This window comes from Lygodium microphyllum, chromosome 17, assembly GCF_053477565.2.
Source record: "Lygodium microphyllum isolate KBCC chromosome 17, Lygodium_microphyllum_v1.1.10, whole genome shotgun sequence".
Taxonomy (NCBI): domain Eukaryota; kingdom Viridiplantae; phylum Streptophyta; class Polypodiopsida; order Schizaeales; family Lygodiaceae; genus Lygodium; species Lygodium microphyllum.
This window is the reverse complement of record NC_141151.1, coordinates 50,596,809-50,620,957: the sequence shown is the minus strand read 5'-3', so window position 1 is coordinate 50,620,957 and position 24,149 is coordinate 50,596,809. Positions and strand designations below refer to the sequence as shown.

General features: G+C 36.3%; 2 protein-coding genes across 2 annotated transcripts; one reads left to right on the top strand and one right to left on the bottom strand.

The window, feature by feature from the left end:
- Positions 1–5,361: 5,361 nt before the first annotated feature.
- Positions 5,362–7,540, bottom strand: LOC148021881 (uncharacterized protein At5g65660-like). Its single transcript, XM_087697398.1, has 2 exons — positions 6,489–7,540; positions 5,362–6,376 (listed from the first exon to the last, which is right to left on the bottom strand). The coding sequence occupies exons 1-2, from the start codon at positions 6,837–6,839 to the stop codon at positions 6,254–6,256; spliced, it is 474 nt and encodes a 157-aa protein (XP_087553524.1). The 5' UTR covers positions 6,840–7,540; the 3' UTR covers positions 5,362–6,253.
- A 9,937-nt stretch (positions 7,541–17,477) lies between these two features.
- Positions 17,478–19,398, top strand: LOC148021880 (uncharacterized). The gene is made up of 2 exons (XM_087697396.1): positions 17,478–18,123; positions 18,739–19,398. Exons 1-2 carry the CDS (start codon positions 17,758–17,760, stop codon positions 18,886–18,888), a joined length of 516 nt encoding a protein of 171 aa, XP_087553522.1. The 5' UTR covers positions 17,478–17,757; the 3' UTR covers positions 18,889–19,398.
- The last annotated feature ends 4,751 nt before the right edge of the window (positions 19,399–24,149 follow it).

Below are 24,149 nucleotides of genomic sequence, written 5' to 3'. Positions count from 1 at the left end.
GGAGATAAAAGCTCACTGATTGGCAAAGTTTCAACAAGACTTACCCCATTGGGTATTTCCTTAAGTATAGTGTTACGCCTTTGCAAAATTTTATTAGGGTTCTCTCCTTTAGTATTCTTGTTATTTGCACGATGGTTCACAAGTGTAGATTGTTGATGACTACCTTGTTGGAGAGAAATAACCCTAATCCAACAAGTAATGGCTAAGTGGCCAAACTTCCCGCATATATCACATTTAATATTAGGAAAATTACGAGGAAAATGCTTTCCACCACACCACTTATAGTTGAATCGTGATGGGTCTATAAATCATCAAATGGAGATCTAGTGGTATTCCTTAGTGATCATATCGGTATAACGTTTCATCATATCTTTTACTTCCTCTACAATATCTCATGTAGCAGACTCATAACTAGTGGCTTCAAGAGCTACCTCTCTACTAGGTTGCACAACTTGCAAAGGGGTGCTACTTGTACTAACCCTTGGTTTACAAAAGGAGCTCTTTGACTAGCTATTGGCTTAATGCCATTTGGAGGAGTTGGCAACAAAGGCACATTCTGCACCATGCTTCCTTTACCACCATTCAAGTTGGTCACAAGGGTACTGATTACACATTGATCTCCACTAAAAAATCCCAAATTATTTCTAGGACTAAGGCTCAAATTTAGATTTTTCATCAATGTGTAGGCCACTTGTAAGTGGGACTCTACTTCCGCTATTTGGGTTATAACACTATCTATATCCACTAGAGAGACACTACTCAATTGCATTTGGACATTGGTGTCCAATCCATGCAAGAAATTTTGCAATTGGATAGGGATAGAGGCTTGCAATTTATAAAAGACCTCTTTCATTTTCTTGCCATATGCTAAAGCATTTTCAGGGGGCTCTTGACGTGTCACATTTAGCACACACATCCAATATTGTCCATCTCTCTCAAGGACAAATTTCCTTCGAAAGGATGCAAAGAATAAATTGGGTTGCTACATTGAGGGGAATACCTCCTAAGGATTGCAACTTGCCATCTAGCCCTTTTCACTCTTTCTTGTTTTTGGATCTTGGCTTGACGATGTTTATCGGAAAATAATGGATCTATCTTGATGCTTTTTGGTATAAACTGGCTTACTAGTCCCTAACTAACCAAGATTCAAGAACCACCACTTATCAGAAACTCTTGGCAAATGTATCACATGTTAGGACAAAAAATGGGCCCGAAACTTGCTGTAGGATTCTAGTCATGGGGCCTCCTAAACTCACTGAAAGAACTTCATGGCCTCGCAACTAGGAGCATATAGACACAATGAACTAATTTATCAAAAGAACACATTTGTAAATACAAGACTCTAGATTTTAGTCTAACGTGATTCCCTTCCCGACTCCAAGCAGAGGGAGTACCCAAACATATAGGTGGCTAGCACCTCATAACACAAACAAAGGGAGAACTCCCTAGCTTATCACTATCGCCCCACTATGGCTCTCCTACACCCCAAGAATTGTCCCCAGGATGTGCTATCTCAACATATAACACATATACACAAAAACTACTCTTCACAATATTCTCTCCAAGAGATAGTATATTCCTTGCCAAACACTCTCCAAGGAAATGATTATACTAAATCTATAGCATAGGGAGTCTCACACTTATCGTGGGTCAATAGTTTGAAACTAAGTGCTATACATCCAAGAGATAGCTCTCTTTATACCATGTCCATGCAATGCAATGTAAAGTGGATGACTTTGAGTACATAAATATTTTACGTAAACAAAATCACCATTGTGAATGTTCTCAAACATTCTTTCCATGATTTTCCTCCACTACTGACTTTGCTATAATGATAAGGAAGTGCAAGACTACTCTTGCCACTATACCTCTTAATACTTGAAATAAGATCGAGACTTATATGCAAATTATGACAAATAAATTAGATTTTGGACCATATTCAGGATGTAAAAACCCCTCCCTCCCTACCATTTAGGATTTTTCTTGCGACATGTAGGTTAAGCGTTGTTTATATGTATGTTTCTTTATGATAAAAGCAATAAATACACATTAGAATATACAAATGGGAGTAAAGTAAGGCAAATTCTCATGACTTACCTCCATTATACTTGCACAATCATATCTCTCATTTTCCATAAATTTTTTGGACACAAAAATATTTTTTTCCTATTTTCTTTGTCCCAAAATCACTTTTTTAGTGTTTTTTCTTATTTTCTTTATGTAGAATGCTGTATTTTTTGCTTTTTTAGATTCAAGAAATTAATTCAAACTCTAGTCCATCATCACATCTAATGTTATCCCATACGAACATGATTTGATCCCTTGACACCAAGAAAACATTAGTTTTTCTCTTAAAACACACATTTTGAGTTTTCAAAAATCTCACACACATGGACATAATTTCTACATTTTATGATTTGTAGTCCTCAAATACATTAGAACCAAGCTTGAAACAAATTTTCATCACATATGAACATGATTTGCACCATAAAATGTAAAAAACAAACCAAAATTTTCATTAAAAAAGAGGCTTATCGCCATTTTTCATATTTTGGGTCCAAGAATTGATTTTACGGACAATGATTATACTTGTTATTGGTCTTCAAATAGTGTTGTCATCATTAGTCAACGTCGGTATGCTCCCACATCAACCCAGGGCAACCGATCTCTATCTCCATCTTCTCAGAAGAGTTTTCATATGAATAGTCCACAAGAGGACAGAGAGGGAGGAGAGAGAATGATTGATTTTGGATCTCCCTAATCGGTCCATCATTTGCGAAGGTAGATGCTGTGATTGGAAGTGAAAAAATGCAAGAGCAGGCTGATGTAATCTATTGATATGGTTGTTCTTTGGCTCTCTAGCCCCCTTCCCCCCTCCCCTCTCAATTTTCATCGTCGTATAGGAGGGAGCCATTTTTTCTTCCATGCTGTGAAAAAAATGCCCCTCTCCCCCCCCATCACATGAAAATTTAGGGGCTTGGGGGGCCCCAAGGGTCACACCCCTTCCCCCTTAAGCCTCTTTACATTTGTCTTTTCTCAAGCACTCTCAACTCTAGTGTTCAGCATCCAAATCAAAGTTCAAAAATTTCCACATGACCATCTCAAAACTTATTTTACTCCATTTTGGCACTTGGAAATTTTATCTCTAGTCTTAAAATCCCCCTCTCACCTAGCTACTCCTTCACTTCCATTTTCTTACTCTTTCCTTGTTACATGTTTCTTAGGCTTTCAAGAAAATGATTAGTAAACCATGATTCAACCATGAAGACCTATAAGTTAGCCAACTATTTTGAAATTTCAAATCATTAGAAATCTAGTTTCTTTCCACAATAGCATCCATGTGGTTCTATAGTAATTTTTTCCCTTGTGGTAGGTTGGAGGAGGATTAATGAGGGTCATTTAAAGTGAAATGAGTTAAAATAGAACAATGTAATAAATCAAAATGGTTTAGTGAGCCCTTATCTATGGTTAAGAAATTGTGAATGAAAATATGGATTACAAGAATGTCCAAGACATATTTCAAATAGTAAACAAATTTTCGAATGTAAAGTTCGAGATCCAATGCCTTGTGCATAAGTTGTAACTTGGGAAAGTAATTTTAATTTGTAAAACTATATGCAAAAAATAAGCTACACATGTTTATCAATTACAAGGTGACAAAAGGGATTGTTTTTCCATCATTTTTGAAATGTGCACATAGTTGTACTTTTCATCAAGCAACTATTTCTATATGTTCATATTCAACATTTAAATATTATTCAGCATGTGATTTTGTGTGTGTGAGTGTGTGGGAAAGAGAGAGAGAGAATCAGTAAAATGGAAGGGGGAGACATCTTACTAATCATTACCGTATTTAGGTATGGCTACTCAAAGTCACACGACCTAGAAACCGTTAGTTATGTGTAGCATTTATTTATAGCTAGATCTTTTGAAAGGGAAATTCCCTCCCCCTACACAAACAAAATATCCATGCCTAGGAGGCCAACAAAAATATTGACATAGGCTTTCTAGAAAATAATAAGTTTCATTCATTGACTTGCTTCACCTACCATGCCTAGTGACTGATGTGTCTAGAAATGAAATTACATATCATAAAGTTTGGTTTAATAAACTTCCTTTGTTAATGAAAAACATTGGTAAAATCATGACTTGGAAATAGAGTATTAAATGGGTTGTAGCCGAGTAGCCCCTACCCCCTCCCCCTTCCCAATTCCCAAAATGACGACATTTTGCCGAGGTACTGTAGGCAAGAGTGCTCCTTTATGCTTTATGCTTTATGTTGATCCTTTAGCAATGCTCTTTCTTTTTTTTCACACTTATGCTTTATCCTAAACCTTTACCAATAGTCTTCCTTTTTTGCATGCTCATAAACCTAGATGTATAAAGCTACTCACATTTGTTATTAGACATGATATGCATGGATGTAACATTTTGTCAATTGTATATGCACAAGGTGATTTTCATGTGGTTTTCCTTGATTTCTTTTTATTGCTCGAATGTATGCTCAATAGAAAGGATGTATCCTAAAAAACAACTTAGCATAATCATCTCTTGCTTGGTGGGGGGTGGGTCACTCATTAATACATAGCTTTATTGTGTGAATTCAATAGAAGGGATCTTTAAAATCTCATCTCTTACACAAATGTTTACATTTGAATGTTTACATTTGGAATGGTATCATTTAATGGGGATATTCACAAGTTGAATAGCAAAGGGGTGTGTTTTATTGATGATAAATTTATAAATAAGGGGTTTTTTAAATTAGTCCTTGAACACATGTGATAGTAAGGTTTCAGATACAGTAAACCCATGCAAGGGGCAGCAATCATATATAATCATGTTCATGAACAACCCTTAGCAAGCCACAATATGTAATGCGCACATGCATTTTCCAAAATTTTCAAGGTAAGTTTCATTAAGGTTAGAAAACATAAGCAAATCTTGCTGTGCACTATATGCCATAGGTAATCTAGGTGCTAGGTTGTCATTGTGTTGAAATGCTTCATAAATGGCTTTAATTCATGTATATGGAACTTGCATTACCCCTACAAATGGAAGTGCCTTTTCAAGAAACCAACCACCAAATAAGAAGATGTAAATTATTGCATCTAACATACATTCATAGGACAACTAAAGCCCACTAGATTTTTCCAAAGAAGAAAAAGTTGTGCTATAGTTTCAATATCTCTACAATTTTAAATTTTTTCTTCATTTGAAACTCACAAGTATTCTTTGATATGTTTAATAATTTTAGGTACAATATGACCATGGCTACTCATTTATAAATGCTAAACTATGGGGGACTCCTAACTTAAATAATAGAGGACAACCTATAAGTTGCTAGTGATATTGCTAACATTCTTCTTGGAATGCATGCTCATGATTAACAAAGTCCTCTCATGTTCTACATTCTTAACTAAGAAATGGAAGTTAGGTAGACACGAAGTGATTGAACTAACAACACTTTTGCAATGAGGAAGCTATTAGTAAACAAGTTGAGAGGATTAGAAAATTGTTGCTACAACTTGGGGAGTAGAAAATTATGGCTACAACTTAGTTCTCTTGTGATTACATTTGATTCTTTTTGGAACTATCCTTGAATGGATGATGGGCATTATACAAGTGGAGCCTTCTCAAAAGCACGAATGAAGTATGGTGGGTCCCCTTCCATAACTCATCATGAGGCATTCTACTAGCCATTGCCTCTTTGTCAGACAAGGTATAACAATTGTGAAACCCTCTTATAGATCATTATGTTGTGTGGACCAGATGCTCAAGGAGGCATTTCGTAGCTGGTTCTGTGTCTTATGGGGCCTCCTCGTCGCAAGCCACCTATCATTAACTTGAGGAGTATCACTTGTAATTGTCACACTCCATGTGAATTCAGTGCCTCACGACTTGAATCCACTATGAGGCTAAATGGTGTACTTTGCATTGATATCCATGTGACAAGAAGAGATGGGTGGCTGAGAAGTGAGGCCACTACCTTGGGGCACTTTGCAGTCATACTCTTGTGATGATATGATTGTGGCGTCTCAAGGATGGAGCACACTACCTTGGGGTAAGTTGCACTAATGCCCTTACCACATGCCTAACGGGCGTGCAATAAATGGTTGGCTGCAGCCTTACCCAAGTGACCAGCGAGGCAGCTAAGTGCTGATGAATGATGCTCATGATCGGTTACCTTCATACGACTTTCTCAGAGACTCCCGGCAGTATGTTGCACTTGCGTGCAGGGTGGATGCATCGGGAGTCATGAATCGGATGAGATTTTTGGGTCGTGGACGACGATATTCACTTCCAAGTAGGGGCAGGGGCGGGCGATGAACTTGGGGATGGGGTCGCCTGGCATGTAGACGACAGGGGGGCAGGGAGCCTGGGGGGAGGCAGGAAGCATGGTCAGTTATACTGCAGCTATAATCTAGAGAGAGAGAGAGAGAGAGAGAGAGAGAGAGAGAGAGAGAGAGAGAGAGAGAGAGAGACTGTACCGGTTCCATCATCTTACTCAGATACTGCATCTTCTGATCGGAATTAGCCGCTGCCTGTGATTGCTGATACGAACTAGGAGCTGCGCCGCCATTGAAGCTGTCGAAGAGATTGCTACTAGAGCTGGGAGCATGGCTGCCCATACTGGCGGCGCTGCCCGCCCTCTTCCTGAGCCTCATCCAGTGGTACACGAACGAGAAGATGGCGGTCACCAGCAGAATAATGAGCACCACCAAGGCCGTCCCCAGCGGGAATGATATCCCCGGGCTGCCTGCCGACGACACAGGACCCTCCATTGTGAACGGCAGCCTCGACCCCCCCTCTCTCACGTATATACCCTTCATACTATCCATCCCACCTATTGCAACCTTAATCCGCAAGATTTACCAACCTTAGTCCTTCTCTACCCCAATAGAGTTATAGAGAGTCCCAGTCCTACTTATGCCTCAACCTTAAAGTGATAAGTAAATGACAAGTATAACTTTTCCCTCCCCTTCCCCTTCCCCTTCCCCTTCCCTTTTCCTTCTCTTCCTCCTTGAGATGCTTAACCTTTCTCCCTCCCCTCCTCCTTGAGATTCTTAACCTTTTCCAACACCCTACTCACTCCCCCTCTCCCCCTTATCCTCCTCGTACAAATACTGATCACCCCTCTTTCACTAGACCTACTGTCACCTCACCTCCCTTGTACTTCCTTTGCTAGCCCACCCCTCTTTATCCTCTATGTGCTTGCTTTTGAGTCCAAAAATGCCCCTTCCTTGTCAAAGATGCTTCACGCCTTAGCTCCCATACCTTCTATCAGCTCTAAAATGCCATCCAATTCAAAACTTATCCCTCCTTTTTGTCAAAAGATGCTCCAAGCCTTACCTCCCACACCATCACTCACTTCCACCTGTTGCTAATTTGGAAAAGCTTGCTTGAAAGTACTTGATGATTACAAAGAGAGATGCCTCAAGCCTTACCTCCCACACCTTCACTCGCTTCCACCTGATGCTAAGTTTTGAAAGACTTGTTAGAAAGTAGTTTGATGATTAGAAAGAGAGATGCAATGATACATGGATAAGAGAGGAACATATTTATAGAATCGTGGATAGGTATGAATATGGTATTGTGCAACAAGATTTGGATACTAACGAGGATGCCAATTCTTGCTTGTAAAGGCCCCACACTCCACCACTTTATGGAAGTTTCCTACTTCTATGTATCCAGGTGGAAGGTACATGAATTTTAACGTGTTGTTTTCAAGTGCGTATAAATGATAGGTGAAAGCCTTTTAGTTAATGATGACATAATGAAGGGCTATACTACACAAAATATCCTTGAAGATAGAATCTCACTTTAACTATTGCCACAATGATATATTTTTCACAACTAGGGATATGAATTACTTTAAGGGTCAATTTTTAAACATACAAGTGTGCATAAGTATCTCCTTTAACTATCAACCTTATCTTTTTGAATCGCATTACTAAAAGTTGTGATTTCTATCATTCACGTGTTTACTTACAAATTTTGTGTCCTACCCTCCCTCTTGGAGTAACTTCACACATGGTTGTTTTTTTCTATAAAGTGCACTTATAGTAATGTCACACTTACATAAGAACACTTTATGCTTTATTACTAATCTTATGTAATTATAAGTCTAATCATGCATTTTTTCTATGTTTGTAAACCCCCATGTTGTTTCAACCCCCCTTACAAATGACATGCACAATGCACACAAATGTGAGCAAGCAACATACACTCAATCTTATCACTTGCTTTTTATTATATGTGCAGGGTTTGATTACTTTTAGATTTACCAATGACTTGATTATAATGCCAATCAAGAGATGTTGAAATTCAAATATCTTGTGATTAGATCCACAATACAACCCATAGTTAATTCGCATATCAACCACAAGTTGTGCCCTTTGTGGATGTGATATATTCCTTTGCAGTAATACAATAATCTTGCTTCGAACTTTAGATTCTTGCTCATGTGAAAACATCTCTCTCATTTCCTTGTTTTTATCTAGATAATGTTGACCTTAGGGTTCATTGTTTCTAAACCCTCTATACTACACATTGAAGGCCTAGCCTAAAGGTTACAAGTCTAGAATTTTCTTTGACAATACATTTTTGTTAAACATACCATTATGTATCCACAAAATGTGTAAAACATTTCCCTTGTGTTGAAGCCACATGCTACATGTATATGTTTATGAGTGACACATCCCCCCCCCCCCCCCCCCCCCCGCGCCAAAAAAGAAAATTGTGAAAGTAACAAAATCTTAGCATAGTTAAGCCAAGCTTTGTCAATGAGCTAGTAGACAAGAACCCAAATGTGGATGTCCTTGAAGCCCTTATTTTTGGAAGGGGAAATGGAAAAGGAGCAATAATTGATTTCCTATGAAACTATCTAATGTGCCCTAGAAATTAACTATGAAATGGCTACTAAGCGTTAAACAAGAGGTTGTTAATTAACCCTTTATCTATGAGTTTCTCACAATCTCTCTCATGATGAGGAAGTAATCAAGTTAAAATTTCATTACAAAATCTTCCAAAGTCTAACTTAGTTCACTTACATTTGTTATATAGGGCCTTAACATGAGTAATAAAAGTATGAATGTATAACACTTCTATATCTACAATATTTTTCCATGCATAATAGCCATACATATATCTCAAGATATTATTATTGTATTGCCATTATCTTGCATAGAAAAGATACTCAAACTTGTAATAAAGAATATCTCCCTCTATGTAACCGTGAAACAATGGCACACTATCATGTGCTAGAGTATTGCAATCATTTTTTAATATTTTTGGAATGTAGAGTGTGAAGGTGTTTAAAACATTGCTTTAAGGGAGGGCAAAGACCATGTACAAAGGCCCTCTACATTAGCCTAATTCTACAATGTGGAAATCTATAATGAATCACCACCTTACCACATGAGTAAGGCTAGTTTCTTTAAGATGGGTAAGCATTCAAGTACATGTTTTGTTATAAAATTAAACATGGGACTTTGAACCTAAAAAGATGCTTCCTCCTTGTAAGTATAGTTTAATTGTGATGTTCACTTTGCAAATAGGTCAAGCAACTAAATATAAAAAGATAGATAGATACAAACTAAAAATCAACAAACATATGAACATTCACTTCCCATGCATAGATATGATATATGTGTAGTGTGTAGTACTCCTTCACTTTTCATGCAAGTAAACATACAAACATTCATAGAGAAATGGAAAGATAGAAAAATACAAACTAGAAAGCAACAAACATATTAATATTCACATAAAATTACTATATGGACACGCTACACATGAATTGTGTAGAAAGATATGCCCTTCACTTCCCATGCAAGCAAACATATGGACATTAATAGCTAGATGGATAGATAGATAAATGCAAACAAAAAATCATAAAACATATGAACATTCATGTACAATTACTATTGACACACTACACATGATATGTGTAGAAAGATATGCCCTTCACTTCCCATGCAAGCAAACATATAGACATTAGTAGCTAGATAGCTGCAAACAAAACTATACATGTGCACAAACCTACATGCATATGCACATGCAAATGCACCATCCCATATATACATACTCATACTCAAATATGGTAAGGCAATACAAGTTTTGGGGATAGGGCAAGGATAACAACCAAAAATTTCATTCCCTATCACTTGGGAGGAGCTCTAACATGGGCATATGACTAGGTTGATAGAAGGACAACATGGGACTAGAATGGGAAGCTAGAGAATGGCCATCCCATGTTACTATGCATTCTAACCTTACCTTTAATTAGATCTATTGCAAAGGAGAGTTTTCATGAGTATTGGATATCCAATCATACATATATATAGACAAACTATACATAAATGCATGTACAAAAGATTACATCTATGTGGAAGGATTTTTTTTTTTTGGCATCCAATCATGCATACACATTAATGGCCCATGCATAAATGCATATGCAAAAGAACGTTCTCTCTCCTTTTTTGGTTTGGTTGGGGGCAAGGGGCTCATACTTAGGTAGCACACTATCTTTTCTTAGACATAACTAGTTTACTTATATAAGTTCAAAGTTCACCTCTCCTTAAGAACAGCATAAGACTTCTTTTTAGTTGTTGCTAAGGTGGTAGAAAAGAAGGAAACTTTGTTTACACATACACGTGCCATAGAATTTGTTCTAACCTACTAATATGGATGAGGTATGGACACCCATGAGAATCCATATGCTAGCCATCATGTTGAAGTGATACTACTTCTTCTTATCGTTACATAATAGTAAAGAAAGAGATAGACTAGTTTAATTAATTAATAGAAGATTTCTTATTCTTTGGTGATAAGGAGACTACTAGTATGGAAAACCATCATACAAGCACTTGTATGTTGGCCATGATGTTGATAAAAGAGCTAAATTTTTGGAGACATCAAGCAATAGTAAAGAAAGGGTTGGATTGGCTTGGTTAATCTAGAAATCCCTCTCCTTGAGAGCAACATGGTAAGAAAGAAAACTCTCTTAACTTGCCTACTTATCTTACTTCCACATGACAAGATACGTATGGATACTATAGGGGCACGGTTGCAAACAAGGGTGATTGAGACAAAGATTTGAACTTGTCAACTTGTGAAGTTCAAGTCTTTTATCCATTAAACCTAGCTCAGATATACTATTTTAATGTAAGGTCCAATATAATATCCATCTCTAATCTCAAGGAAGTTACTATATGTACATCCTCTACATCATGTGCGTTCAAGGCCTACTTATAAATATCCTTATTTGTGATTTTTTACTTTAAAAATCACCCTTTTCTATTCAAAATTTAAATAACATCTTTATATTACACCCTTCTATGTGTAAAAAATGCATACAAATGTTATTTGAAAATTACCTTATTTTGAACTCTCGTGATGTGCACATATATTCATGAGTAACTCACTCGAGTCTGTAATATTAGAGACTTGAAAATAACATTACTTCATCATTCTAAAATGTCTTAGAATTTGTCTTAACAAGATGACCATGGGGCATCACTCCTCTCTAGAGACATTGCTATTCTTTCTCGTCTCCCTTCCAAGGGAGCGCCAATGTGCACAAATCTCTTTTTTTGGATACTCTTATTGTGTGCTATATTATTTATTCACACGCTTATGTGCAAGACCATTTGATACTTTTGAAACCTTCATTTGATAGCCATATTGCTATGGATTTACTTTATTAAGCCAAAGTATGATTTAGAAATTAGGATTTGATCTAGATATTAGGAAAGGAAAGGCTTTTCAAAAAAAGGAGCATCAAGTGGATATAGATTCATATTTTGAGCACAAAATATCTTTGAAATACACTACATACATGCATGAGGAAGGTGCTCACTCATGCTTAAGGGGAGATTGTACCAAATGTTTGTGTAGTGCTCTCTTATCTCTCTTTCTTTCTCAATTTCTCTTATGTTCATCTCAATTGCTATGTGTGCTATTGAATTTTGGTTAAATTATTGTAAGTTTATGGTGGAAGTTTCGACACTATAAGTGCAAACCACATCAAAGTCAATGAACTCAAATCAAAATTTTAATAAAGTTCATTCATAATTTGCAATTGGAAGATAATACGATCCACTTCCAGAACAAACACCAAAGATCCACTTGTACAACTCATTGGTACAACCCACTTGTAAAATCTACCAATATGACCGAATTATATAATCCAACTAATCGAAAAATCGTCCAACAAATTATATCATCCAACAAATTGAAGTTCGTCATTGAAAAATCTCTTGTCAACAATTGATTTCTTGTCAAACAAGGCATTCCAAGGTATATTAAGTTGGACTATATAATCATAGTATCTGTTGTTAAACAAGGCATTGCAAGGTATATCATGTTGGATTATATAATCTCTTTTGTGCAATAAATTGTAATAATTTTCTTTAAAGAAAGAAACATCTTTTTGTACTACAAAGGGATCACCACTAGATAGGCTTGTTTTCTATGTGTGGTCTCCTAAAGAGCAACAAGGTCCATAAGATCTTCAAAAAATATTTTTGAGAAGATACATAGAGATATAAGAATGTACCATGGCAAAAGCTTAACATATGACTCTTTTAGTCTCAAACATATTATGGATATATTTTTATGGAAACTAACATTTTGTACATGCATGTTGTGGAAGCTAAAACCACAAGCATCATTAAACTTAGTTTCTTTTAGTTTTGGTAAGATGCATCCTTTCTTACTTCTTGAGACAAACTTTTCAATATTTACACTCATTTTAAGGTTTACTAATCATTCATATTAATAGGATTCACATCATGCATTAGGGCATTGTCTGGTGTTGGATTTTCTTTTTTTATTGTGCTAATATTGATGGTTGCCCCTGGCAAACAACCAAAAACATTGAATTTTGCAAACTAGTTTTGAAAGTGTAAGGTGCCTCATTTCACAAGCTCCCATATGCTTCAATCCAATTACTCATAGGACTTTCATGTGACAATATATTGATTTTTTCTTAAAATGTAAAGCCTTTAAGCTATCCTTTAATCTTGATTGGGTGACTTGATCTATCGCCAACATGAGAGCTTGACAATAAATATTACTAGTATACACAAATATGCATAGATTGTTGCATAGATAATGATAATAAGGTAATAAACAAAAAACCTATTGCTCTATAAATCAATAGTCATAGTTTATTTTCTTTGAAGTCCCTTAAGAAATGTTCAAGAAATTACTTCATGAGATGTTTTTATCTTCAAGTAATTGAGCCCAAATAAAGTCTAGAGAAGACTTCAAGTAATAAATGAGGGATGGTAAATATTAGACCATGATAGTGGCCTTTGGAGATTATACTCTCCAATTTTGAGCATCCTAATGGTCTAGCTTGACATAGAAACATTTACACATTCAAAACATAAAACTATGAAAATAGTGAAAGGATGTTGTATCCAAGGTGTCATTTTGTCACATTGTAATGTGTAAGAAAAGGGGGGTTTTAATACCCTTTGAATGCACATGCTATGGATGGTTTCTTTTAGGTGCATCCCATAAGGTTGGATGTTGTATTGTGCCTATTTTCTCAACAACATATGGAGGTGACAAATATTTTTAAATAGAAAAGATTCCTAAAATCTAACATCATTAATTTATTTGATTGGCATTTGGCCTTAAAAGGTTTTGGTTCCATGATTATCCCAAAAAAAGATTTTTATATTTACTATCTATAGCCTAAGCTCATGAATTACACCTTGCACCGATCTTGAAGAAATGCAAACATTACACTCATAGAAAAAGTTAAGTCACTACTACAATTTTCACATGTGATGGCAATCTCACCTTAAACAATGTATTCACCCTTGTCTCTTAATCTTATGCAAGTAGACACAAATTCAAATCCACATTAATATCTTTAGAGAAGTTGTTATAAGAAAAATAAACATTTTCAATTTGGTGTAACATGTTGTGGTGATATTACACTCTGGAGGGCATTACCAAGGAGCTTTACATATAATATAAACAAAGACATTAGCTTAAGGAACCTCTTATAATTGTGATTTTGACTCAATCAAATAATCCCTTCTTCTTATAGGCTTTTGTTCTATTAATGTGAATTGCCATACTAGTCTAGGTCTATAGTCCCTTCCATTTAGACATGCAAGGCATACTACCTATTTCAATCAATCACCTAGATTCTAGATGGAACGAAAAAAATCAACATGTACCTTTTCTTTTGTTTTTTTCCAGGAGCAACACTTTATATCACCTTAAGAAAGTGGAAAGTCACAAATATTTTTAATTAGACACAACATTTCCAAGTAGTTGACATTTTCTAAAGGAAAAACACCCTTTTCTTTTTAAGCATTATTCAACTTTATACTATTGAAAATAAGATAGCCATTTTTTGGCTTTTTTTTTTTCCCAATATAGGGGTTATGAAAGGTGTACAATTTCATTGTGGTACATAAAAAATTGTTAGTTGAAATGCACTATTCTACAAGATATAATGATTTTAGAAACAATTGGTACACATCTTATAAGTTCAAATCAAGCAATCTTAACATCCTTGTCCTACTTAGTTGTTATAAGACAATTGGCTTTTGCATGATGTGTGTATGGATACAAATGTCATACTAAAGACAAACTAGATAAGTAACCTAGATGAAGGAAAAATATCACATTCCCTAAAACCAAAATATTTTTCCTTATATGTGACATTGCATAACATGTTTTATTGAAGATTTATACCCTTTGAAACATTATCAAATGACATATTGATCAATTTGAGTTCTTCAATGACTATACTTGGACCTTGAATATGAATGTCATGATAGGTTTGAAATGGAGATTCACGTGAATAAGAGTATCTCGACATAAATGTACATTAAGCTATATTAGTTTGTGCACATGTTGTATCATAAGAGATAAAATTTTGAATTGTTCACAACATAAAATGTAGATAAGATATGACGACATTCAAATGCATATATAAATCTAGAAAGAAAGAAAGGCATTTAAAATTTTGGCTCGGAGGTTTTATTCTAGATAAATATATGTCATCCATTGCATATGCATTATTTTTACATTAGAGTATAACATGGTTATTGGAAGAGAAGAATCATCTAGAAGCTAGATAGAATTTACTTGTTTATCCAAAATGAAAAGCTACAATATCTTACTTCCTTTAGAATGTATCATCAAATTACTTCATTAAACCCATAACAATAACAATTTGAGATATCTACACAATGAATCCTCCATTTGGGTAGGCATAAGTTGTTGGGAGTTTGTGCTATTATCCACTAGACCCATTATGAGAAAATCTAAATTCAGCATAAGCATTTCTTCTAATATCTACCTCACTACACTTTATAGGGATGATCCACATGACTATGATTTATAGAGTAATTAAAAGGAATTGTGTGTTAATCCTGTGGATATAAAGCAAGAACAAAAATGTCAATGCTTATGAATTTAAATTAGGAAAAAGTCCATGGCAATATAGGAGTCATCTAATGTTCTAGATTTCTAATTTAGAGAATGCTTCTAAAAGTTCCATGTTTTCCTTACCTCAAGTATAGCTTATTCCTAAATTACTTTCATACATATGAACTCTCAAAACATTCCAATTTGACATAATTCACTTGATGCACTTGACTTATGAGGAGTTAAGAGATAGTCTTCTAAGCTTCAACCTAAAATGTACAATATAAGTGCATCCTTTTCTCGCATATGCACATCTTCTTTGGAAAGAACTTCTCGATTCTATAGATGCATCCTTCCAAAGCAAAAACAAACATGTGCACACCATGATAACTCTCTTAAAGTGCAATTGTATGTGTGTGCACATTCGTGCATGTGTGGTGCATGCATACATGTGAGCACACACCCATGTAGCTCAAATCAATTGAAGCATTCTTAACCTAGAAGAAAATGTTCAAAGTTTAAGCTTTGGGTAGTAAGTATGGTTCTTTTCCAATTTAAAGCATTCTAGCATTATGCATTCACATGTGTTAACATCACATACCATTTTTTTGCAACTATGATACATTTTGGGTGCTATTTTACCAATCAACAACTAGTCTAATTGATGACTTGCCCTTCATCGATGTCATTTTGAATATAATAGTGCATGCTAATGAAGCTTTTCAAAGGTGCTATCAATAGCATGGCCACATGATATAACTTTTTCCTATGGAGGGATATCATTGCTAGCAATAATCACTAATAGGAGCTAAACAATCCAGACTAGCATTCAAGTTTTTCCATCTGGAAAAAGTTTAGGTCATGCATGGGTTTCACATTTTTAGGAAGCAATCATAAAAATCCCTCCATGAGTGTAAAGAAAAGGGCAAAATTTTCCCCTCTAACGTAGTCTGGGTCTGACAAACCCTTCTAATTAAGAACATGTGTACAAGTGGCGAAATGCTAGCTCTCAGAATTGTGGAAGTCCAAGGTATTGTTGATCTCAAAATGTCAATTTACCCATGTGGGCATTTAATAGACTTGGGGTCGAGCATGGGGTGCTATGTCACCTAGCAATCCTAAATGATCTAACCTTGAGGGAACATTGTTTTCAATCCATCCAACCTATAGATCAAGCTCTCGTGAGTGGCACAATGGCTTACTTTCATTGAAAGTTTTGATGATTATGAGATGATGTTGTCCCTTTGTAGGATCCCTAATTCACCAATACCCCGACCAATACATACACATACATGCATCTGTATTCACACACACACACACACACACACACACACAGAGAAAGTGTGCATTTAGTCCGTGGAGTATCAAATGGTTAAGTGTTCCCTTTAAACTTATGAGAATGAAAAATTACAATCGAGCTATAGTAAACATGCGCTCTCGATCTCATGGGCACTCATTTGTTAGAAGTAATCAAGAGTATCATTTTACGTATACATTCACATAGTGCAACTAATGTTCCCAACTTTAAGAAAATGAAGGGGTCTTTTATGCAGATAGTAAGGTGACCTACTAAACACTAACTGCCAATCATTTTTGTAAAGGTACTCTTATCTCTTATTCATCCATTCTTAATAAAGTGTAAATTGCAAAATATTAGATGCGATGGATTTGACATGACTAGACTAAGGAATGCCATGAGTACAAATATGCAAGCACAAACAAGTGACAAGTGTCTCTTACGCATAACAACTAGAAATAAAGTATGGAGAACATAGTGAAGTTCTTATCAAGAAAAGTTCTAGAGTTTGTCCATAGTAATTTGAGAGCACTAACCTTGATGTAGCCTCTTATGAAAGTGTATTGGAGACTACCATGTGCTCAATGACTAGTTATAAAGTGGGAGGTGGGCTCTGTGGGTTCAAATTCTAAAATGGGATGAATGATACCGTATACAACTTTCGGCATTGGGGTGGCAAGGTTTGTGGCTGACCTCAAAAGCACAACCTTTTCACTTATCTACTTTCCACATATTCTTGATGTACAAGGATTAGAGCTAAACTTTATAAGGAAGCAAGGAGTGTGATTCACTAGAGAGAGAGAGAGAACTTTAAAGCTTTAGCTTGAGAGGAGGTGGGTAGTTTCACTTTTATCATTGAGAGGTGGGTAACCGTTGTACAACCTTGGCCAAGGTATTGAAGTGAGTAGGGTCGTGAGAGTGAGGGCTTCTTGGGGGGGGTATCATTATTGCTATTATGGTTGTTATTATCACCTAAGGAAGCTCCTATTTTTATTGTTGCTTCTTAAGGAAGGTCTTATTGTAGAAGAGATTCGTGCTCCGATAGATCTGAGGGACGAGGAATGGGGATCTTGGTGGACTTCTACCGCATTAGGCTGGCCGAGTCGCAAGCCTTCTTAGTGGGTTCGTCTGGTCTAAGCGACGCGAGGCTGGACGTGTCCTTTCTGCTGAGCGTCAGTCTGATAGTGGTGATCGTGCTGACACTCACTGCAGCTTTCCTGTGCTGCTACCATTGGACGAGGGTGGTGAAAAGGGAAGGTCTCGGAGAAGAAGGCTCACAAGCTCTTAGTTACGCAGTAGACAGGGTGGCGCCGGCCGCTTCTAATATGCTTGCTAATAATCGACCAGCCGAAGCCGCAGCGATAGAGTTCGTGATTGAAATCAGAAGCTTCCCGGATCAGCAGACTGCTTGGTTCAATCAAGAGAAGGTAAAACACTAGTTATAAGAAGCAGTAAACTACTATCAATATTAGTATTCTTATTATTATTATTAGCAGCAGCAGCAGCAATTTGATATTATTAGTAGTACCAATAGCAGCAGCAGTAGTAGTAGTAGAAGAAGTAACAGTTGTTGCATCACTTTCCTTTTCATCCAATGGTACTTAGTTAAAGTAGTAGTGGTGGTGGTGGTGGTGGTGGTGGTGGAGGTAGTAGTAGTAGTAATACTAGTCGCCATGGTGGCATTGGTGGTGGTAGAAGAAGAAGAAGAAGTAAAAGTAGAAGTAGAAGAAGTAGCAGTAGCAGTAGCAACAACAGCAGCTATTGTTGCATCACTTTTCTCTTCATATGATCATCAATGTCGCATATAGCCCGTCATGGTGTACTATACCTATGCATACCTCACCTCAACCATTGTCCATGAGGTACCAAGGTCTAGTATCTATAGAATTGTGAAATTTGGCAAAGGGACTTCAAAAGTACTAAACTATGGCAAACTTCAATGCAATTTTAGTTTATCTTTTGTTGAAACACTTCAAATTCTTGTGACTTGCAAATGATCAAATCAAAAGGTTTTAAAATTTGTTTTGGTAAAATTTGTGTAGGCTCCTTGCCCACCTGTGGTATACATGCCAGGTGATGACTTGCCGACATTTATTGCCAACCCTTGTGCTCCACATGTGACCTCTCTTCAACTCCACAATGTGGCACTAGTTGGCCAAGCAATCAAAGATGGAGCTGATCAACAAGTGTAATTATAAGCAAAGGTCAAATTTATTGAGGTTGTATGTTGCATGCAAGTTCAAACATTTGCCTTTGACACTCACCAGCTTCTTGCACTAATGTATTGATGGGGAATGTTGATAGGCTTTGCACTTTCTCCTTCCCTCATAGGCTGAAACTAGAAAATATTCTTTTGTGTACAACTAGTATATCAATACATGCCTCCCTATGCCCATATCCTATCCATGTCCTTTAAGGGAAGGCACAAGGTGTGAAATTGACACCCTTGGACCTTGATGTGTGCTCTTTGAAGGCCCATGTTTGTACTTGGTGATGCAAGACACTAAAGCTTGTGTCCATAGCAACCAAGCATATCTTGATGATAGTGCTTGAGATTGTTTTGTAGAACAACTAGACACCTTTTGAGAATCTCAAAGAGTCTGATGTATCTATGCCTTTAGAAACCTCCCTAGAAAACAATATCTTAGCCTATGTCATTATATTTTCATGCTCTACATTTTGAATACAATTCTTTTACAACATACATTTTTGCACATGTACTAAGATTGGATCTTATTGAGTATATTAGTTTCAAATGTCACTATCACAAAAGAATTCATAAAGAAATTAAAATGCAAAATGCGGATAGCCTAATTGGGTGGGAGAAAGGAAGCACTAGAGCACAAACAATAGTGCAAAGAAAAGACTTGAATTGAACCTTAAGTGAATAAATGTTGCTTGGGTTCAACCATAAGACAAATTTATGGTGGAACTCATAAATAATCGAGTACATGAAATGAAAAACTTTCTAATTTTGTTGACCAACATGCATGTAATGAAGGTGGGCTTCTAGCCAAAATTTTCTAACATTTTCAAATATTCCACACATCAATTATTCTAGTAACTTCTCCTTTTGGTATAATTGTAGTTTGAAAGTCTCCCGCATTCTTGCTCAACATCTCTCTGTCTCTCTCTCTCTCTCTCTCTCTCTCTCTCTCTCTCATGTATCTATTTTTCTTCTTCCTAATTTTTGGGTGATTGTAAAGAAATGTAGTGTTGTAAAATCTTCTTACATTAGATCTTTGAAACTTGTGATGGATAAACATGGACGTACAACAAAGTATAAGGGATAACTGAAAGTAATAGGCCTAGATCTCGAAATTGATTGGTGTTCTCAAGTGTATACAATGAATATTGAGGACCATGACCATTGAAATACAAAGCCATGGTGTTGATGAGAGTGTTGCCAAAGTAAACTAAGCTCTTAATCAAAATGGTGAAGAACTTAAACTATTATTGAGGGGACTTGCAACTCCTCTTGTGGAAGTTGGTTCTTGGCTAGATGTAGATCATGTTGGATTTTGATTTGCACAATATAGGGTAGAAGTACTTGATGGGTCTTGAGTTTCTTCTTGAATTGGTGGGGTTATAGATCTTGCCCCCTCCTTGTCTTTTTTGTGTATTGATATCATCATGAGATCCTTTCATCGTTGGTGCTTCCTTCAAGCTTGGTCTCTTGCAACTTGTCACTAAGCTTAATATTCATAGATACTAGACCAAATATTATGTATAGCATGTAGTTTTGAATGGAAAGCTGTCATGAGAGCGATGGTCCTTCTACATTTCTTGCTTGTGATCTATGGTCTTTGTGTGTACTTTAATATGTAATTCAATTTTTGATTGATTTATACACAAAACAAGAGTGATCATTTATTTATGGTAGAAAAAAATGTTAGGCTAGATACAAGGTCACTAGACCTTGGAATAAGCTACTAATAGAAGTTTGGTTTATATTTGAAGAGAAGCATTAGCGTCAAGAATGCATGGTGTCATGGCCACGAATGAGATGATGACAATTACATCCAAAATTATGTTAACTTGGCCAATTCTACTAGCAACATACAAATCTTATTTTGTTAAGAATTTGTCGAGTAGAGGATGTTGTAAAACTTCTTTACTTAATGGGAAGTCGCACATTGCTACCAACACTTGTAGTGAAGTGGCAGCGGCATCTATTGGATCACACATAGAAGCCTTCGTAGCCCTTCTTTGCTCTAAAATAGTCATTAGATTACTTCCAATTCTGGCAATGAGGGATCAAGTGGTCTACCTTTCTATTTTGAATGTGCTTTTTCCTTTTCCTTTCTATTCTAGCTCTTATACCTCTTCTAATCTCTTGCAGCTATTTTTTTTTGTGAAAGGAGGGAATCAAATGAGATACTCTCAACTATACCTTTGGTAATGAGCTTTGAGAGCTCCTCCACAAGAAGTGGTTGATTGGTGTAAATGTATTTTTTATATTCTCATGACACCAATGCTACTAAAAGCTTCTCATGCTCCTCACCAATAGGATAATGTCAACTTGGAAAGCAAGTAAATGGTGTAAATGTATTTTTTATATTCTCATGCCACTAGTGCTACTAAAAGCTTCTCATGCTCCTCACCAATAGGCTAATGTCAACTTGGCAAGCAAGTAATATTATCATATAGCCAATTTCTATAAGACACTTAGGTATTGATGGATTTACCATCTATTCCATTTTGTCTACCATTTCCATAAGGGATCTCATGATCAATCTAGGATTCAAGTTCATTGGAGGTTTTGTTCAAGACGAGTATATTGTTGTAGATGTTGTGTTGTGTGTGCCCTTTAACTTAGAGTTTGTTTTTTCACTTTTATTGTAGTAGTAAGAGCTTATTCCTTGTGTTGGATGGTTTTGTTATTTTCTCCTTGCAATCTAGCCTTTTTGAATTAAGTAGCAACACGATGCTACTCCTGTTTCACTTCCTACTTTTTAGCGATGGTGGTTGTGGCTTTTGAGGCAGAGGTTTTTGCTTATCTAGATAGGCAACTTCCTTGGCTTGTTGCATTTTGATGTTGGGCGGTTCTCATGTCTTCTTATGATAGACAAGAATGGGCTCTTTAGCTTCTAAATTGCTAGTTATGGCAATCATAATTCTTGAGTTGTCTTTGATGGTGGCATCAATTTGCTCAAGTATTTAGCTTTATTTCTCTTTGATTTTGAAGGAGGTTGTGCAAAGTATAGGACTAGAATGAGCATGAACATTAGCAGAGTTAGTGTAGGTGATTCAGGCAACTTGATCCATTTATTTCTAGTATAGAAACATTGAGCGACACAAAATATGGCCTTGGGGACTCATCATAGTGGCAAGTGGACTCTTCATTAATACCTATGGTGAAAAGCTTTGTATATTCCAATTTTCTTAGGTGGACCCATTTTGGGAAGTTTTGTATTTCCCTTTGATAGGACTTTTGTCTTGTCCAAAAGAGCTTGATCTATAAGCTTCATGTTTCCCTTCTAAGAGTAAATTATTTCTTCTCGCACCTTCTTCCTTACCTCACTAGTGGTTATGATTGAACTTCATGTAGTTCCTTGATCTTATTTTGAGGATAGGTAGGATTATCTTTATTTCTAAAAGCTATAATGAAGTTAATATTTTGAAGCAGGTGTATGTGTTGGTGTGTCAAAATCACCATTACACTTAGCCACTCACTAAAAGTTCTTCCAACAAAGTTTTCTTTCCCAACATCCTCACAGTTTGGGAGTACAACAAAATATTATTGGTATGCTTTCAATTTCCATTGAGCATAGAATATTACACTTTCCTAGAAAAAGTAATATGGGGACCCATATGGGTTGATAGTTTTGTTTGTTGGCATAGGTTCAAGTTCTTTAAGTTTACCTATATATCATAAGTTAGAATGTTTAAATCAGAACCTTCATCAATGAGAGGATCTATACTATGCTTTCTCTTTGCTATTATTCTAACCTTAAGACATGCATGATAATAGATCCTTGTTGTCAAGTTCAATTGAGTGGCCTTGGCATCTCATACCAAAATATTTAGTCTTGTAGAGCTAGTGGTGTTGTTGCTAAATGATTTACATTTAGGACAATCCCGACACATATGAGTGTCAAATTTGTCTTCTTGGAGTGATTCTTATTTTTGTGGACATTTTCCTAACATATACCTGCATTGACCACATTTTGAGCAGTTGACAACCTCATAGGATTTGATAATGCCACTCCCTTGGCAATGTTCTAACATCATCACTCTAAAAGGATGGTAGTCCATAAGGACTATGTTTCTCCCTTCTTTATATGTGATGTAAGGATTCATGAAGTCCTATTCCTCTTATGGATCTTCCATAAAGTACATACACTACAATTAAAAGGCCTCTTAGACGTGCTCTTAGACGTGATTTTTGAATTGAGAGAAAATATTATGGGCACGTCTATAAGCCCATCTAAGTGCATGTGTATAATTTTGCGTCTATAGTCGCGTGTATATGGAAATCTACACGCACTAATAGATGCACTTTAGACGTGCATATACACGCTTAAATAAATGTGCATATACACCCGAATATAGATGCTCATATAGACGCACTTATAGATGCACATATACATGCGCACATAGATGCGATTTAACCTGCAACTTAGACGCATATATAGACGCGCAAAACAGTGTATGAAAAAAAAACCAGAGAGCTCTCTAGGTTCCCCCCCAATCAAATTTTGTGTGTTTGGGGAAAACACAAGACCATTACTCAAGTATATTAGCCATACTTCTCATGCAATAACAAAAGCATACCTTACATATGATGAGCCCCTTCTCGTAAAAGTCCATTGCAAAGATCGTGTAGTTTTAGTGTGAGAGATAAGTAATTTTACAAGGTAGCTAATATAGCAAAAAAAAGTGATTTTATAAGCTAGGATCCGTTGCAAGGATCGTGTAGTCCCAAGGTAAGCAGGCTGTATAGCTAATGATAGCACGCATGTAGGGATTTCTCAACTATTTTGTTAATACTAGAAATAGAGCACATGCTTATTTCAATGCAAAGGCACCTTAAGGTTAAGAGTAACATCGTTAGGCTATATAACACAATCAAAACATTGGTTGTGGTGATTATCTGCTTGCTATCCCCTCCCATGTTTACTCCTTGCCATCTCGTGCTATCTGTATTATCCTTCGCCTTCTCTTTTCTCTCCAATTTTGAATATATTATGTAGCCTACCGATGTTACTCTTACACTTAAGATGCCATTGCATTGTAGTGAGTATTTATGTCTACATGTCTATCTGTCTATCTCTCTATATGTTTGTCTGTCTATTTGTATGTCTCTCTCTCCCTCTCTCTCTTTTTGCATATTTTGCAAAACAAATTTGTGCGTCTACCACCGCGTGTACACTGAACACTAGATGCGCTCCTACATGCGCCAGGTCCACAAAACTCAAAAAACCTCAGAGGAGGTGTGGTTGTTTAACGC